General features: G+C 33.0%; 4 protein-coding genes across 6 annotated transcripts; all 4 read right to left on the bottom strand.

The window, feature by feature from the left end:
• Window positions 1-32: 32 nt before the first annotated feature.
• On the bottom strand, window positions 33-5638 carry LOC110695201 (angio-associated migratory cell protein-like). 2 transcript variants are annotated; one of them, XM_021872424.1, is made up of 11 exons: window positions 5388-5638; window positions 5234-5284; window positions 5062-5128; window positions 4173-4292; window positions 3917-4062; window positions 3690-3837; window positions 3502-3585; window positions 2421-2536; window positions 1466-1524; window positions 683-773; window positions 33-549 (listed from the first exon to the last, which is right to left on the bottom strand). In XM_021872424.1, exons 1-11 carry the CDS (start codon window positions 5427-5429, stop codon window positions 316-318), a joined length of 1158 nt encoding a protein of 385 aa, XP_021728116.1. In that variant the 5' UTR covers window positions 5430-5638; the 3' UTR covers window positions 33-315. The 2 variants fall into 2 exon arrangements, with proteins under 2 accessions (XP_021728116.1, XP_021728115.1); XM_021872423.1 differs by having other exon boundaries at window positions 5062-5103; window positions 5388-5637.
• Window positions 5639-6321: 683 nt separating this feature from the next.
• On the bottom strand, window positions 6322-9189 carry LOC110695330 (trihelix transcription factor GTL1-like; the record flags this gene model as incomplete). The annotated part of the gene is given in 3 exon segments (XM_021872584.1): window positions 6322-7016; window positions 7019-7968; window positions 8831-9189. Coding segments are annotated over 3 exon segments (1578 nt in total), but the record flags the coding sequence as incomplete, so codon positions are not given.
• Window positions 9190-12598: 3409 nt separating this feature from the next.
• LOC110695200 (protein BOLA2-like) lies at window positions 12599-15146 on the bottom strand. The gene is made up of 3 exons (XM_021872422.1): window positions 15002-15146; window positions 13147-13169; window positions 12599-13042 (listed from the first exon to the last, which is right to left on the bottom strand). The coding sequence occupies exons 1-3, from the start codon at window positions 15062-15064 to the stop codon at window positions 12847-12849; spliced, it is 282 nt and encodes a 93-aa protein (XP_021728114.1). The 5' UTR covers window positions 15065-15146; the 3' UTR covers window positions 12599-12846.
• Window positions 15147-15948: 802 nt separating this feature from the next.
• On the bottom strand, window positions 15949-18805 carry LOC110695199 (probable plastid-lipid-associated protein 7, chloroplastic). 2 transcript variants are annotated; one of them, XM_021872419.1, is made up of 7 exons: window positions 18213-18802; window positions 17799-17914; window positions 17556-17678; window positions 16775-16873; window positions 16620-16664; window positions 16442-16515; window positions 15949-16331 (listed from the first exon to the last, which is right to left on the bottom strand). In XM_021872419.1, exons 1-7 carry the CDS (start codon window positions 18469-18471, stop codon window positions 16253-16255), a joined length of 795 nt encoding a protein of 264 aa, XP_021728111.1. In that variant the 5' UTR covers window positions 18472-18802; the 3' UTR covers window positions 15949-16252. The 2 variants fall into 2 exon arrangements, with proteins under 2 accessions (XP_021728111.1, XP_021728112.1); XM_021872420.1 differs by lacking the exon at window positions 16442-16515 and having other exon boundaries at window positions 15949-16340; window positions 18213-18805.
• Between the last annotated feature and the right edge of the window lie 377 nt (window positions 18806-19182).

The following is a 19182-nucleotide window of genomic DNA, read 5'->3' as shown; positions in this document are numbered from 1 at the left end:
GCCAAATATCAAAGAAGATAAAATCTCCGGAAAAAAAGGAAAGAAAAGGTCAAATTTATAGATTATAGATTCAGAATGAAGTATAAAGAGAATATGAGCAAAGTAAATAACCAACTATGCTGATCAAATTTATGAGATCTACACTCCCCACAAGAGGGGGAAAAAAAGGAAAGAAAAGGTCAAATGGAACATTGATTTCCTTTCATTCCTTCCTATGAAGTCGCAACTCGCAATCAGTTCTTCAAGCTCCCCATCTCCAATTCATAAAGTTTCTCTAGCTAAAGGCTTCGCCTAATACATACCTCAAAATTCAGTTCACTTGAGTTCATCAATCTCAAAAACACGAGCAGTCCCATCAAGAGAGACAGAGACAAGGAAATTTCTGTCAGCAGAAACACTCAAAGATTGAACGGGTTCATTGTGTCCACTGAAGGTTTTGACAGCGGTATCCTCCCCGGAGAGACTATCCCAAACTCGTACTTTACCGTCAACAGATCCCGTAGCTATAAACCTTGATGTCCCAATCCACGTCAGGCATGTTACTCCATCCTGCTTAAAAGTAAAAGGTAAAATAGTTGCAAATCTACAAGACAGTGATATGGTAAAACAAAAAAAGTCCACAGTTCTGAGGCTCGGTTATCAAAACAGCCAACATGAATGAACAAGCCAAATTTAAGCAAACCTCGTGGTGATATGTACTGCGAGGTTCTGAATGTTGGAGATCCCACACGATTAGTTTATGATCCAAGCCTCCAGTTGCTGCCCATGGACCGCTGTAGTAGTAGATTAGTAAGGTTAAACAGTAATTTGATGTTAAAAAAAAAAGGGAAGAGAAAGCACAAGGGTTTTGTGAATTTGAGTCATGCCCAAAACTATATTTTGCCTAATATCATCACGTTCCAGCCTATGTTTCATATGGAAAAGCAGAATACCAATTGGTTATGGAATATTCGACTATTTCCATGCAAAGTAGGAAATCTGGAGAGTATTCACATACGACTCCAGCAAACAATCATAAAAATTACTCATCCTCCAACTTGCTCTTGCCATTTTCAATCCCTAACTACTAAGTTTCTCTATACCTATTTATGATGCTCATGTACTGTTAGTACAGTATTTAGAAAGTTATATATTATTTAGAAAGATCAAAACATAACTTGGGATGAAATTCGACAGATTACTAAAGTGGAAACTTCATCAAACTGAAGAATAGATTTTCATTTTCCATAGTTTTTGCCTACTTGGGAACAAGGGGTGAACAAATAACTAAAAAGAGAATAACAATCAATAGTTAACACTTAACACCACTTCACTGCCAGACTAACTGCCGCATATAGATCATACCACAGAGCAAGTTATAATCTTGACACATATAAAGGTCGACATTTGCTAAAACAATGCTTGTAAGATACTCATCAGCCACAAACAAAAGATACAAAAGAAACAAAAAAGAAGACAGACAAACCTTGGTGAAAACCCAACACATTCTACTGAATCTGTGTGAGCCCTAAGAGAGCTAATCACCTGCACAAGTAGGATCTTATAAGTTCCTGACCACCAAAAAGTGCATAAACAATGTAATATTTCAATTAGAGAATTTAGACACCAAATACGATCTTCAAACGCAGCATGTTCCCCAGAACACACAAAAAATATATTGATGAGTAGATACAGCTTCATGCAACAATAAAAGTATACAGATTCCAGGTAGCAGTAGGTTCACCAAAAAATGATTGTAAATTTAAAAATGGTAATAAAAAATTAATGGAAATCATGGAAAGGGAGAGGAAAAAAAAAAGTTTCGGTTTTTTAAAGTTGCATCAAGATTACCCTGAGTTGCAGCATTTCTTGAAATGCATGCTCCAGAGAACTCATGTATCTAGTATATTGGCTACCAACTTACAATTTGAGTTTTATCTGAAATTTAACCACTGTGATGAAGTGATGTGACTTAACTGAAAACCAACCTAAAGTTCCCCCATTTGGTAGCTTAAAGTAAAAAGACATTCAGAATTATTGATAAGATTCAAATTCTTATTGTGTAATAAAAGCAGTAAGACTGCAAGACCCACAGGCCACAGACACAGATCAAGGCCTTTACCATCAAAATTATGAATCATAACATGCCGTATGCAGTAATGCACTACCAAACTGTCATTGCCTATTGGGCCACGAGAGCACAACAGACACATGCATCACTATCAAAGAAAGGTAATTAGACTTCGATGGTGCATATCACAGATGGCATCAGAAAAGAAGCAACCACCTAGAGACCAAACTTTTCAATTCCGTAAGAAATGACACACTATATAATGTTAACATTGTTAATGGAAAGGGATTGAATTCTTGTGGGCAATACGAACTTAAAGAACAGGAGGAAGGGTAAGATTTAATTATAAAAAAGTAAAAGCATGTCTAACCTTTCCTGACGAAATATTGACCATGTGAACGTTATGATCCTTCGACCCAGTCAAAACTATAGCCGAGTCAGGGCTTATTGCCATGCAAGTTATTCCATCAGTATGATAAGGGTGACCTAGATCAAGAAAGCTAAATCCATCAGTAAACTTCCCCAAAGTTTCAAAGGATGAGTAGCATAAAAGACAAAGCCCGATCAGATCATGCTCAAAATATCAGCATAAGCATCTGGAGTTCCACATTGTGAAAGATACACAAAATTACAAAAGTATCAGTTAAAACTTATACTTGTATATCAAAGTAAGGAGAAAACAGGCGTCTTTCTAATATATTTTCTTTGTAATAAATTCACAAGAACTAAAACTGCTTTTCAAATAGGCATGATTTATGTTTAATAACATCACTACAATACAGCTAGTTTACATGTTACTATTAGCTATGATTACTGTTTCTGCTTCATTTTCCCCTCTTATTTGTTCCCTTTACCTTATGTCCTTATTCACTTTAAGCGAAGCTTAAGAAGGAATAAGAGTGAGATGACTATTACTGGTCTGTATCTCAATTCCTTGACTAGCTAGAAAGCTGCTCAAGTACTTCTTCCCTTCTTAGATTAGACTACTACACTGCTCGAGCACCTCAATAAAGACAGTGATTTCATTGACTACAAACTTTCTTATTCTTTCCTTGGTTTGATTAGGCTGCATTATACACACAAAATTACAAGATACTTTTCATTAATTCATCAAGACACAATTTGCACCTGATAATTTCTAAAATCTTTGTACTGATATGGGGGGACTAACTCAGCAGTTTTTCCATCCTAGTATTCTCTCAATTGTGTATGGAAGTCAGATCCGATGACAAATAAGTGAATAACAATTGCATTACCAGCTTAGTGACACAGATCAACCCAATTTCTCAAATTAAACTTTCAGGTGCAACTAGCAACATGATGCAGATATTCAAGAAAGAAACTGGATACTCTTAATTCTTAAATGGTATGAATATTTTTGATATTTCAATATTGAAGCACATCATCTATAATGCGTTGATATGTTAGAAGATAAAGAAGTCATAGCATACCTTTAATTTCATGAATGTTCTCGCCACTTTTTGGATTCCATATCCTCAATGAGGCATCATCCGATCCCGTGCATATTGTTTTTCCTTTAGAGCACAGATTAACAGAATTTCAGATAACATTTCGTCTTAGAAGAGCCAGTTCAATAAATAAAAATAAAAAAAAGCCTCAAATGTATGAGTTAGATTACCATCAGGGGTGAAGTCACCACAAGTCACTACACTCCCATGACCACTAAACATGCTAAGGTAGGCACCCTTGTCGGCATTCCACATCCAAACAGAGAAATCCTCTGACCCAGCTAAGACAAGATGTCCCCTAGGATGCCACTTAACCCACTGAAAAATCACACATTTCATTATAAATAAATTATATAGGCCAAATATATGCCATCACATACATCTTAAATTATAATACCTCAATTCCACCTCCTGGTCCATCAAGTGTGCACTTCAGTTTCTCTGAAGAAACATCCCAGACGTGAACAATTCCATCAAAGCTTCCAGATGCAAGCAACTGCCCATCAGCACTGAAAGAGACACTGGATACTGTCTCTTTATGACCTGGCAAAAGCACAAAATTTTTAGCAAAAAAACAACCATGGATAAACTACAAGCTCTGTATCGGTAAAAGAGCAAATAACATGCAGATCAATTAAAACAGACGAGTTTACCTTGGAGTTCAAAAGCCCAATCTCCTTGACCAATTCTCCACATAAAACCCTTGTCATCACCACCCCCTGTTGCAACCAATATTGGATCTGTAGGGCTGCAGGCAACCGTGTATACTTCATCTATCCAATAGAGAAGGAAGTGTTAAGTCAATTGCAAGCAATAGTTTGTCTAGCATATATGTAGACCAATCAATCTATGCTAACTTTCATGAACAGCCATTATGGCGCCACAATCTTGCAAATTCCTTGACTAATTTCCCCCTTCCAATCCTAATAATAGGTCATTCTTAGAATGCAACACAGCCACAATAACAAAATGGAATCCTTTGCATCAATGTACCTAATTTTATTATGGCATATTACAGTTGGGGGACTCGTGTCTTACGACGAGAGGAAAGGCATACTCTCATTTGGACTCAATCTTTCTCATTTTTCTTCTACACCACCAACAATTGCTCACCCAAAAAAAAAATAAAAAAATTACAATGCTTACCAAATTAAAGTTAGAAAATTTATAAACGTTAGAAAATTAAAGTTGTAATTTCAGCAATGTACAAAAACTTGCTGCAAAATTGACATTAGAGCCTCACAGATTGGTATCTAATTTTTTAAGATGAAATATTCTGAATTTTGACATTGAATAGAAAATTAAAGGAACATTAAGTGCAAATCAATATTCAGAAATTTAACATACAAAACAACTCCAAAGTCCAAGCAACAAGAACCCTCATCCTACTAAAACAATTTTTTTTGTTGAAATTTTGATTATCACTAAAATACAAAGATCATAGCTTTACTATATATTGCCTTAAATTTTAACAATTGTACTAAATTTGCAAAAAATCAGAAAATTTAAAATCAAAAATAGAAAGCACTAAATATTACTCACCAGTATGCCCGGTAAATATATGCATAGAATCATCAGCTTCCTCTGCAATCACCCCATCAATACAACACTATTCGAAATAAGAAAAGACACATTTTTTATAAAATAAAATAAAATAGAATAGAAAAAGCGTTATTTTTTTCCCTATTTTTTCTTGAAAGCAAACTCTTCCTACCAACATGTTCATCACCATCAGAACCTTGTTCTTCATCTGCTTCAGGAAGCTCTGATTTTAAAACAGACAAAACAAATTAATTCAATCCACAAACAATAAAATTAAAAAAAAAAATACATATTTGAATGAAATATATAGTAAAAGGGTGAAACACCTTCATCGTCAAAAGGGACTTCTTGGATGATATCAGATTCATCGAGAAAAATATCACCTTGTTCTTCAGTTTCTAGGTAATTATTTTGGGGATTCATTGTGTTTTTCCTTTTTATTTGATTTTATAAATAAATGGAGTAAAAGATAGAGAGAGAATCAGAGAAGGGTTTTGTAAGGGAACCACAATTAAACGCAAGCCCAGGGATTATGAACCCACTTCAGACTTCACCAAAGGAGAATTAAAAAATGACTTTTTTTTTAATGGAATGCCGATTATTTTACGAAATGATGAATGTCCTAATTGACCTGACCCTTCGTACAAAGCCACGACAACTCAAGCAACTGTAGCAAAGTTTACATTTTATGACCTTCAAGGCCTCAAATCAATAAACACGTTGAAAACCTTAACAATAATTTGACTTGTTTAATTAATTGTGTTAGAGCTATTTTTAATAACCACACTTGTATATTTAATAGGTTATATATATCAATTCACATAACTCGTACATATTATATTCAATAAAACTTATACAATAAATTAATTTCTTATATCCAGTCTGTTGCAACGTCATATCGATATTAATTTATGTTTGGCTAAGTGAAGATTGCTAACTCATATCTTTACGTTGCGTAAAATGTGAAGTTGTAGGTATTTGTTTTAGGCTGAAAATCACAACTCTATTTCAACCTAATTATCAAACAGTCAAGCTAACTCACTTATAATCTTATATAAACATGTGAAAAGGGTCGACAATAACACAATTTTTTTGTGTTCAATTGGAGTCCAGTTATCTTGGGGAGTTAACTTTTGTCAAATAGAAGTATCTCTTAACATAAACTTAATGACTGTAATCCCATGCCTTGTAGGCTTGGAAAATAACTTTTACTCTGTAACATGTAATTAAGATCATTCGAAAAAACAAAAAGAAAAAAAATAAATCAATGGATTAGGAGTTTTCACCTATTTCAAACAAAAAACATTAGTATCATTATTTGAGTACAGTGAATTAAAAAAGCGTTTGACAAAATTGCTTAAAGTTCCTACTAGGCCTCATTTTCACACTTTTTATTACCCCAAACAAACATTACCAACCTTGTGCAAGCACAGGGTCTAAGACTGCCAAAAACTAGAACAGGAGAAGGTATAGTTTTCTTCACAAGACATACACTAGTTTCCATGACTCTATTCTCTATAGCAAATATATACTCGCCAAACGACGGTCATCAACAAAGGCTCGACTTTGAAGCATCACATTTCCTTATAAAACCTCAACAGCACTTGGTGATATACACAACCGGATGCATCTTCACTTCTCGAAGTCATATTGACAAAGTTAACCTTGCTCGCATTATGTCCTCATTCAAACGTTCACCGACAAAGGGTTGTGAGTAACAACCTGATAAGCTCTTTCAGCATCATTACCAGTCTCTTCAACATGATTCAGCTTACTATCTTGCTTAGTTAGTCCACCTTGTTCTTGCTGTAAAGCAACCTGTTCCTGCTGCTGTTGCCTTGAATGATGATTCATCATGTGTAGCAAGAGCTCTTCTGGTCTCAAGTTACTACCAGAATTTTCTGAATTGTTATCCAACCTCTTGGATTTTATGTTGTGCAGTTGGTCGAGGAGGGGAAGTAAGGACATGTTTTAGAATCAGCATGCCTCTGTTTGTTGCCGTCTTTCACTCTTCTGTAGTACTTGTTTATGTTCTCCCATTTCTCCTTGCACCTTTTAGCATTTCGATCATAGCCGAAGTTTTTCATTGCCGTCGAAATTTCCTCCCACATAGGCCCCTTTGGACCAACTCTTTGGTACTCCAACTCCATGTTAGTTTTAATCTTTATCAAAGCTTCAACTTCTTCCTTTGGCCACCGTGAAGAGGAATTTTCACCATTATCTTTCTCTTTCCTACACACAATGCTCAATTCTTGGCTCGGTTTTTCTAGCACTGGCTCAGAGGTTCCAGAAATCTTCCCTTGCTCTAATACCTTCTGCAAGAATGCAATGGCTGCATCCTTTGCTGCTGATATTGACCTCTCTTGCATCAAAAGCTCCTGCTCCTTTTTAATCCTATCCATTTGTTGCATCTTCCATGCCTCTTCTCTCGCTTGTCTCTCATGCTCATGTTTATCTAGTGCTTCCAGAAACTTATTTTGCAGAGCCTCTTGTTTCTCAAGTACAGATTTCATTAGTATATCAAAGAAATCAGCCCACTTTCGCTTTTTTGTCCTAGCCCCTTCAGATTCACTTCCTGAATTAGAGGTAGTGGATGTTGAAATGGTGAAAGAATCCAAGTTTACTGATGCAGGCATTATCATTTGGGGTACACATTGGGGGTGACTTGAGATTGGAGACACAACATATGCAGTGTCGTTCATAGAGGTATCCGCTGGCTCAGAAGCTGAAGTTTGGAAAGAACTCTGCTGGTGACCAAGAGCTTCTAACTGATCAAAAAACCGATATGCCTTTCGATTTGTACGATCATATGAGCAATTTTTCAGTCTCCTATGGTACTTGTATATATTCTCAAATTTCTCTTTACATTTTTTGGCACTTCTATGATATCCAAGTTCAGCCATTCTCCTGAAAACAAACAACATCAAAACTCCACTTTCTGCCAAAGCACCCAATTTGAACAACGAAACAGATGTACTGTGTGTACAGCATAGATACATAATCACAAATGCTAACTACTAATTTCTTACATTACACAAAACAAAACAAGCAACTCCATGAACAAGGAACACAAACTCATGCATGACCGACTAAAGGTCGCCCAACAATCAAGTAAACGCCATCATTCTAATAGAAATTTGAAGCCGAAACAAAAATACATCTTATTGTATACACTATTAGTCCATTACACTCCTCAATGTATCTTATAAGTCATTCATCTCTCTATCAAAAAAACGGTCAGCAATAAGCAAATTCACACAATTTGTCAGGCAGAAATTTCAATTTAACTTTATGCTGCAAAATTTAACTCATCACTGTTTCCAACTACCCAAATATAATCACCAAAATTACACAAACATAAGTCCTCAATAATACAAAATGCATCCATAATCCCAAATAAATAATCAGCATAATTTACAACTTAAACTTCACATGAACTCACTCACTCAATTTATCCCTATCATCAACTTACTACAGTATATAATTTTATTATTAGCTACTTCATATTTGCATAAACTTGTCTCATCTTACACATAAAAATCATGCACAAGCATCAATACAATCCGAAAACTGTAACTAACAAAAAAAAAAAGTCACACCAACACTGTTGCAATAGCTACCAAAACCCGGGATCAAATCCCGTCTACATCATTGTCCATCGCGACAACCGTATAAACCAATTAAACAGATACCCAGAAATTTCCACAACCAAAAATCTATAGAATGACGCAAAAAAATGAACTTAGCTTAATTGAACTGAAATTCATACCTAGAAATTTCATCCCAAAGTGGAGATTTAGACCCAGAATCTCGAAATGCAAAATCCATTTCAGACCTTATCCTAAGCAAAGCCATGGTTTCTTGCTGCGGCCATCTATTAGCTGCTGAATTTCTCTCAGCTACTGCAACTGCAAGTTCTGCAGCACCATTTTTATCATCTTCCTCCTTATTTTTAGCATTTTCTCTCTCCTCTACTTTCTCTGACTTACCCAACTCATTTTCCCGCCTATCCCCTGAAATTTCCACCATTTCTGAATTATCCAGCTTCTGAAATTTACAGCCCAGAAAAAAGTTTAATCTTTTAAGTTGGGTATTTGTGAAAATTGAATTGGGTTTTTTGGGTAAATTTTACTTTTATTTATTTTTTATTATTTGAGATTGATTGTTAGGATGAAAATTAATTTGGGGGAAGATGGGTGAAATTAGGGTTTTTTCAAGTGTTAGAAAAAGGAAAATGAAATTAGGTGAGCATGATTTACCAGATTGTGTGGTAACTGGTAAGTGAAAGATGGAATGGTTAATATGTGTGTGTATGAGGTTAATTTAGACATTTTATTAAATTTGGATTTGTGGGACCAAAAATGGAAAAAAAAAAAAAAGAAAGTTAATTGGTCAATCATGTGGGCTTGACAATAAAAGATAAAGATTTTTGTTTTTTTGTTGTTTTTTTTTTTACAAAAAAGATAAAGATTTAGGTTTGTAATGAAATGAGAAAATATCATAACATAGTGTATGGATAGACATGAGTAAGGAAAAAAAAGTTTGAAGCAAGTTGGCATACATATGCAAGTTACATTTGTCTCATTGATTCTCTTGGTTCATGATTTTAGTACCTTCAATTATGATAAGCAATTTTTAGATTTAAATACATGCATAAATACGATATGTTATCTATATATATGTTCTTTAAATTTTAAAAACACAAGCTAAGAAATACACACTATGCGTGTACAATATAAGAAATTAGAATAAATAAATAAATAAATAAACAACAAACGCCCGCCATCTACCTAGAATCACCAGCAATGTGTATTAAGATTTGTGAAACTGGGTATCTAGACGAAATCAATATACTATATACTAAAGTAATCACCAACATTATCCTAGAAGTACACATGTCGCGTTTACATTAAAAAAATTTCCCGCCAAATTTTTTTTTTTTCTAATTTTTTCCTTAAAAAAAAGAGAGAATATACTGCCTAAATAATAGAACAATAACAACTTTAAATAAATAAAATATTAAATGTACACACAATCTATAATTAAATACAAAGTTATAATAATATATAAATATAATTTTTTTTTCCTGTGAATATCGAGCGTTGCTCGGGCAAAGAAGTAGTATTTACTAAAACCATGAAAATGAAAGAAGAACGAAAAAATCATAAATGAGCAAAATTACGAGGAGTTTTTTCAAAAAAAAAATAAAAAAAATCAAGAGGAGTTATTTTATTTTTTATTTTTTTAAATGGGAAGTGAGAACAATTGAAGATATAAATTTATGTACGAAGAAATGGAGCAATTATTATAGGATAGTTATGATAGGACAATTGTGAATAAGAGAGGTAATTTTGTAACTTGAAAGGGATAATTTGGGGATAGTAAAATTTATTACCCAAAATGGCCTTTCACTTTATATATAGGATACGTGATAATGGTTTTAAAAAATGGATAAAAAAATAAATACATTTTTTTTTCTATTTATAGGTTATTTTAAGTAAAAACTAAACACAATATTTGACTGAAAGAATAAATCTTTTCAAATCTCTTACACTAAATTTTTTTATAAATTGATCAATGATGTATCAATAATAATTTTGTTCGTAATATAATAAATTTCTAGTTAATACAATTATAATTTTGTGTACTGTGATGAAATTCTATATTTACAATAAGGCTTAATCACCTTATTTCATATACTTCTTTACTATTATTATAATTATTATTATCATTAAAAAAGTTAAATTTGTAAACACTTTTCGGCTATGTAATTTGTCAAAAACTTAATAAGGGTCTTGTCTCTGGTGTTAAAAAGGATGATGAGATGATTAGCCCATCAATTTGTTAGGTTAGTGGATGATATTTTCATGGAAATTCCCTTATAATTGCAGGACAATTCTCTACTCATTCACTTACATTTCCCTAACAAAAAGGGTATCAAGTTTGGACGGTGTACGTAAATCAACAAGTAACAAGTTTGCTTGTTTTTACCAACAATTTGCAAAAAGTCTACCACTATTGAGGATAAAGAAGCCACCCATTTAAGAATATGGACTTCTTTTCATATTTTAACTACAGGAATATGCATGTTACTACTTCATGCTTTCAAAAATGAAAGAAAAATTGTGATATGCCAGTTTTTGATGTATGAAAAGTTTGAACTTTGAAGAATGAGTGATTAAAGTTCGGCTGGTCAAATTTCTAAAATCACTATCAAGTATTGGCAATTTGGCAGTGTTCGAAATACCCGCTCCATCAATTCAATTAACAGGTCTTAAAGTCACAGCGTAATTACATTATGATAATTACTTTGAGGTTACGAAATCAGGTTCTACTAGAGGCACTTTGAAAATAAATATTCCTTACACAGTTACACATACCCATCCTCTAAGTTCACAGTCTTAATTAGCTCGAACTGGATGCATCTAGATAACTAATCCAACTTTTTTTTTTTTTATACAGAGTGGACTTTGCTTTTTCAAATGTTCTAACCCAAAAAACACTTTTGCCGCAACTAGTTTTCCAACAGCCATAAGAGCTAAAAATAAAGTTTTTCAGCCTAAATGAGAAGGTTAACTGTAATGATATATTCTCACTAGCATTTGCCATATTGTAAAAAATGTATAATATCCAGCAACTAACAAGAAGACAAGACCTGAAATTACAGGAGTGAAATGATATGAATTACAAGTACAAGACCTGAAACATGTGAAAGTCATACAAATAGGCGTTTAAACAATCCATAGCTAAATATATCTATCATGTATAATTTGAAGTTAGAAGTATAAGCTACTTGAACATCCATATTGTTCTAACTATTGGAATGAAGCTAAAGTTCTTCCCAAAAATCAACCATAGCGCAACCACATTCATGTAGAGCTGCATCAACAGCTCTTGACTCTTCTCCAGGCTTCAAAATTACAAATACAAGTAATATAGTTCATGTATACTATTTTGAGACATACAAGAAGACCTATCACATTTCCTAAAATAGAAATAGATTATTATAAACACCAAACATACCCGACTTTAATGGATATACGGAAAGAGGATGTAAAACCATGACAAACTAAGAATTATGAGAAATTGAAATAAAATGACAGATAAATATCAGATGGAGGTAGTATTTCTGTCTGTAAGAAAGACTTAACCAAAACCAAAGGAAAATTTCTAGCTATATTAATGCTTTTCGTACAAGCTTATCTCAGAAAAATTTTCCTGAACCCCCCACTGAGGTTACGTTTAAACCAGTATACATACCATGAAGATTAAAGATGCTTAAGAGAATAGGGACTCTTCAAACTCTTATTTAGGAGGCTGTCAATTGCAACACATAGAGACTATGATGTACTTATTTTACAGTGAAACTGTACTATTCATGAATTCCCGAGGGATATCAATGACAGACCAAGGGTAATGAAGCAAGTACACTAATTTCCTCCATGCCAAATGATGTCCTAGGAGAAGGATAGACAAAAGCATGTACGGGAAGCATAGAACCTAAATCTTCCAAGATTCAATCAATCACAAGCAGTCATGTAAAAGCACCAGATTAGCATTTGATTAGATGTAGTTGATATTCAGTTACTGATGTACTTTATTACATTGTTTAATTATGGTCAACATATCCTCAAGGGTTTTTTCAAGTGTTGAGTGTCTTAGGCATATGCCGCATATCATCATAACAAATAAGAACATACTTTCGTGATTTGATATATCACTAATTACAATCTGGTCCTACTTTATCAGCTGCATTAAACGTCTTGGAGTAGTAGTGTAGCCTCCTTAGGTAGCTGCTTGTGGATTTTCAGAATCTTGCTGTTGTTTCCACTGCTCGGGTGTCAAGGCTTTCTTTATCGACAAAGCATGGATCTCTTGCATCTCTTTCTCGAGTGCAGCATTAACCATCCGATGCCTCTCCAGTATTCTCTTGCCCTCAAATTGTCCTGAAACAATTTCAACTACAAAGCTTGCACCACACCTAGGATTCAGTAAAAAAGAGACATGTCAATAACCCTTCTCTAAATTGCCATGTCGAAAAAAGAATTGTGTTTTACAAAAACAAGATATGATCTTGAGACTTACCCTCCAGAGGTATCAACTACTTCCTGCAGCATGAAAAAAAAAAAAAGAGTTTTCAGTCAGAGAAGAAGTATGATCCTGATTAAATTCCCCTAACAAATCAAAAGAACCGCATTGATAGGCAGACAAAACAGTCAAGCCCCCCCACAAAAGGAAAGGAAAAGAAATAATTAGAAACCAAGATATCAAAATGTAATCATATTAGGGCACCATTTGCAAGAAGTAACAGATCATTGTTATGTTAAAAAACTGTGTGAGAATGACAGTCTTTACATTGAGGATTTTAGATGGTTGATACAGAATAGTTAATACTCATTACACAAATGAAGGTGAAAAGGGTTCAAATTTTCAGCTAACAGAGAACCATTAATTTTTAAAACCAACTATCGACATAAAATATGGTAATTATGACTGGATAACCCTGATAATATGTAATGACTTATTGACTTATATGATTGGAGAACCATGACATGATATCATCTCTGGCTTTCAGCAATAGCAGTGTAAAATCAATGCTTATCCAGATACAAAAGGAACAGAAACGGGAAAAAGTTCACATAAGACCATTTTGAAGGATCTTAATTTTGTTAGACAACTTTGTAATAAAAAGGCTAACCGACCATTGTAAGTCTGAGTTATATATATATGGATGTGCTGCTTGCTCAAGAAGATACTAGTTACTTGCTTGTATTACATTGAAAACAATACAGCACTATCCCAAAAAATTCCAGCAACATGAATACATAATTATCCACAAAACATACATCTTCAGCATAAATGATAATCACCATAAACAATAGAATTTCTTACAGATGTCCTAAGTGAACCAGATAACAGCTCAACAGGATTGGATAGGTTTGACATTTTGACAAGAGACAACCTTTGAAGAAGAAATGATGCACAACTCATTGAATCTTTCGGGTACAATTTTTCAATACAATAAGCAATACCAAAAAGGAACAAAAGAAGTCCAAAATCACATTTCAGATCAAACTCGATACTTATCACCAAAAAAAAAAAAAAAAAAAAAATAGAAGGCATGATTCGAGACTAGCAATTTATTCTTCACCTATTGCAATTGCATTTTTTGGACCCTCAATTCAAACTTCTACCAAAGTAAGAGTACCCATCTCCACACCTTACTGTCTAATACACCACCAAAAGACAGTACTGCTAAAATATCCCTATTAGGATAGTAATACAGAAACCCCCTTAAAAAAAACTATTATCAGTCCAACCATCTCAACCCACTTTCCTCGGTATACCAAATCGATTTCCTTAATTTTGAGTAGCCTAGTTTAAAGATTTTTAATCACAGAAACCAAATGGCATAAGTTTGTGTAAATTAATACCTTAACAACACAATTTATTTGCAATAGAACATTTATAAGTCTAAACAAAGTCAAAGGAACAAAGAATCTGTTACTACTTCATGACATACCAATTAGTCAATTACCATCAATTCAAATTGCCATCATTCATCAAATCACATAATTTTTTATATATTATGATACTCAGGAAATCTAGTGCTCAAACAAAAGAAACCAACAAGGCCAAAAATAAAAACTGCTACAAATAGCTAAAATTCATCAAATTGTATATATTTTTTTTTTTTCCATACATTATGAAACTCGGGAAATCTAATGCACCCATAATAATATAATTGTCAACGAAAAAAATCAACATATGCCCAGAAACTTTACTCTTTTGCCAGTAATATTTCATAAAAGTTTGATTAAAAACTAATCAAACAAGAAGAAATTTTCCATGGCAACAAAAATAAAATTAATTCATGCAAGATAATTAAGAATAACATAGTAAGAATTGAAAAAATAATATAAAAGGTTAGGGAAACTACGAGATGAACAGGGCTGAGCTTAGACGTGAGTGCAGACTCTACTTCCTCCTTTGTCACCCCCATTTTCTCTCTCTTCGCTGCTGCTTAATTCAACTTTTATTTTCTTTTTTGTTTCAGAGATCAATTATAAATGCTTAAGCTTTTTCTTGTAATGTGGATAATTATGCGTAATCCCTACGCTAAAGCCCACTATATTATATGGATCAGCCCAATCATCTTTTGTGTAGATTCATTTCGAATAGATTCTACCCATTTATGATTTGGACATCCTCCCTCACATTTAATTCAGAGCTGTCAAAACGGGTTTATGGTCAATTTCAGATCGGTTCTAATTGGTTTGCGTCGGATTAGATATTGGTGTATGTGGTTGAGTGTATCCACATGGATCGAATGTGAAAAAAAAAAAAAAAAAAAAAAAATCTTTTTTCGAGTAAGTTTGGTAGATTTAAGTATGATCGGGTCATTTTTTTTTTTTAGCTCTAGGCGTAATCATCTCATAATTCTAGACACGATTGTTGTCTTGATAGGAAGGTTTTTGGAGATCAGGATTTTGGAGATCAATTTGGTTATAAGGAAGAGAAACGTTGATGAATAATTTCTCATTATTGAAATGAATAATCACATGTGTATCATGCATTAATGTATGATGCATGTCCTCTAGCAAATGGAACAATTTATCTTTTTAATTAATCATCTTCGTTACATTTCCATATTATTTACCCACTTAATTACCTATTTTCATTTTATATTACTAGTCTTTTTCTCAACAATTTTTTTACTCATCTAAAATACATATACAATATGGAGTATTACCCTTAAAGTATATATCTTTTCTTTTGTAAGCAAATTTATACTTTGTACTTGTATATTTTTGCACAGTTGCACTATACACTTGTAATTCTCAATTTCTCATGCATAAACTTAAATGACAATTAGTATGGTACAGAGACAATATGTAATCAAGTGATTGTATCTTTTTATTTGTCTTTGATGAAATGTTTGCAAATCAATTCTTCTCACCAAAAAAAAAAGTTTGCAAATCAATTCTTAGACTTGTTAACATAATCCGTGGACAATGGAATGATATCTACAAAGCATTGTATTTGTAAAAGTCAAAATAATACATGTACAAGAAGTGAATGCTAGCCCTGCACACTTGAAAATTCTCACTTCCATACTTTAGATTACCCCTTGTAAACTCTTTAAGCACATGATCTCAAGGCCATGATCAAAACATCAAAGTAGAACTGATCAACTATCTGTTGTTCTTTCTAGTATGAAGATGTTGCCTTTATTATCTCTTCCTATCCGCATCGTGTCATCTAAATATCTGTATCATCTGTATCAAGGATCAACAGTTCTCTTTTAACATTCACCATACGTGCCAAAATATCAGATATTGGATAGTGTCATTTAAGCAGATAAATCAACAAAGGATACGTGATCTCCAGCCAACCTTCTGGATTGAATATACCGAGTAAAAGATCATAATTTTTCTTGAACAAATTCATCAGCTTGAGTTTATGTATATTAGGTGGGAAAAAAAATAATCATAATTCAGTTAGTTTATCACTATCTAAAATTTGTACAACTATAGAGCAGTAGACGAAGTACATACCTTTTCTGGGGTGATCTGTGAATTGTCATACTTGATACTTACTCTCTGTACATAACAAAAAGAAGCTCAATATATTCATACACACCAAATTATAATAGTCACTTCAGACAGATTAGAAAATTTATCTGAGAGTTCAAGGAGATTTGTAGGCTTACCGATGGTGAGACAACACTGAAAGAGGCCTGAACTGTCAACTGACCATTTAGCAGAATCAGTCCTCTTGCACTGAACTTGATTATGTTAACTGCTTTGCCCTCCATTATTTTGGCATCAACACAAAATCAATAGCTTTATGAATGTTTCATATGCAAATACAGTATTTATTCAACAAAAAAGGAGAAATCCTATAAGTTATAAGACCTCTAGTTAGCACTGAACTAGTTTATGCCAAAATTCAGACAACACTCCCAGATTATCCACAATCTTCAATTACAGATTACTCAAAAACTTGTCGTTTTCGATTCTTGCTTCCAAAATTTAAACCATTACAACTATTATTGTGCAATACTGCAATCCATGATATGCAAGATAAACTAACCCCAGCTAAGCAAAGCACAACCAACAATCCAAGTCAATGAGACATTCGTGTAGCGGGGTTGTTTGTGATCAAGTGCAAGCATTCCAATCCCTCGAAATAGGTATAGGTTGCTTTCATATCACATCTCATCCCAAAAAACCTCAGAAATAGGAAAGACAGTAAGATCAAGAGGTTAACTAATCCCTGAAACCCTGCTTAAATTAGATTATGTGACATATTTTACAGTTTTCTGAAGGCTAAAATCAGTTATCCCCATTCTTTGAAAGTTTTTTCTCCTAAAATTTTTCAACATCAACAATTAATTCATGCCTAAAACATGATAAATTACTTGATATTTGAATGAAAAAATAAGTCTGTAATAATTGATTAAGGTTTCTAAAATAAGAAAGTAGCCATACCTCAGCAATATCAATGATCTGTAAAAAATCCCCCAAATTGATAAAATCTCTGAGTCCAAGCTTAGTTCTTTTTGAACCCAATATAGTAATTGTACTATAGATAAGCTTCCAGCATCCACTAACCTTTCCAATTACAGAAACAAAAACAAAGATTAATTAAAAAAATACAAGTATTAATAATGATCAATTGAGCATAAAAAAAAGTCAAATATATGAAAATTATACCCAAAAACTTTGCTCTACCTTATCTAAAGTGTGTGTTGGATTGGGTGTTGGATTATTAGCTTCAAGTTCCATCACCAAATCCTCAATTTCTCTCTTCTTGTCAGATGTAACCCCAAAAATACCTCTATTGTTACCTATACACACATGCACAATATATTGTCAATAATAAGCTCAATAAGTTAAAACACTTGGGATGTGGCACCTATTATCGAATCTCGTCTACATCACTGCCCTTTACGCCTTCTTATACATCAAAATACATACATTACTCAGAAACAATAATACCCATTTGCCAAGATTGACTTTTGTTATCTAGCAAATCAAAACCCACTTATAAAACCCATATTTTATTTTTTATAAAAATGATTCTATATAGAATAAAAAAAAAAAAAAAAAAAAAAAAAAAAGGGTGAATACTTCAAGAAAATGTACCTTCAATAGAGCTATAAATACTTGATTTAGTAAGAAAATTAGTGTCTTCATTATTGAGAAGCAAATCTGAGCTGTGTTCTTCAGTAGTACAATCAACTCTAAGTGTAAACCCAGAAGATAAATAATGCTTAAATTTTGTACAGTTGAATTTTGAATTTGGAAGTGAGAATGATGAAGTAAGTGGGATTTTGATTTGGGATAATTGTGGAAATGAATGTGAAGTTGGGATTATTGGTGGTTGCATAAGCTTAGTGGCCATTGAAGGGATAAATAAAAAAATTCTTACAAAATTATTGGGTGGACGCACATATTAAAGGGTATAATGGGGTATTTTATGTAGTACGGTTGGGGTAATTTCGGTAATTCATGTCATTTGTCTCTAATGCCATCGTTTAATTAGTGAAATAATTAATTGATTAACAAAGTTTTTTTTTTTTTTTTATTTGTAAGATTGATTAACAAAGATTTTTGTAAAAAAGAAATTAACAAAAATTTAAATGTGTGATTCATGTAAATGAATAACACCTTTTATATACATCTAGGTGAATATAGATGTAGATGTACGTGAACCAAATTATCAATTTTGTGCTCATTTGATAATTTTTTTTAGGCATTTTAAGATTTTATAATGAGCAAAAAAATAATAATAAATGAGCAGAAAATACTCTTATTCACACCTCTTTTGACCTTGTTTAGTGATCTATCCATAAGGAAAAATATAATAATGAGCTAGATTCATCTCGACGTCTACTTTTCAAATATTAAAAGGCGTTTCTAAATAAGTTTAGGTGTCACGTGACACCTTTATGAATTGGATAAGGTTTGTACTCAAGACCTCAAGTTTCAAAATTATATTGCTAGCCACTAAGCTATACTATATTATATGTTATTTTATTAAAATTAATTATAATTAAGGATATTAACCATGAAATTATTGTAGTAACTCGGGACATCGCCCGAGGCCTAAAAA

The sequence above is a fragment of the Chenopodium quinoa genome, unplaced genomic scaffold (genome assembly GCF_001683475.1).
Source record: "Chenopodium quinoa cultivar QQ74 unplaced genomic scaffold, ASM168347v1, whole genome shotgun sequence".
In the NCBI taxonomy this organism is placed as follows: domain Eukaryota; kingdom Viridiplantae; phylum Streptophyta; class Magnoliopsida; order Caryophyllales; family Amaranthaceae; genus Chenopodium; species Chenopodium quinoa.
This window is presented reverse-complemented; position numbering and strand designations above follow the sequence as displayed.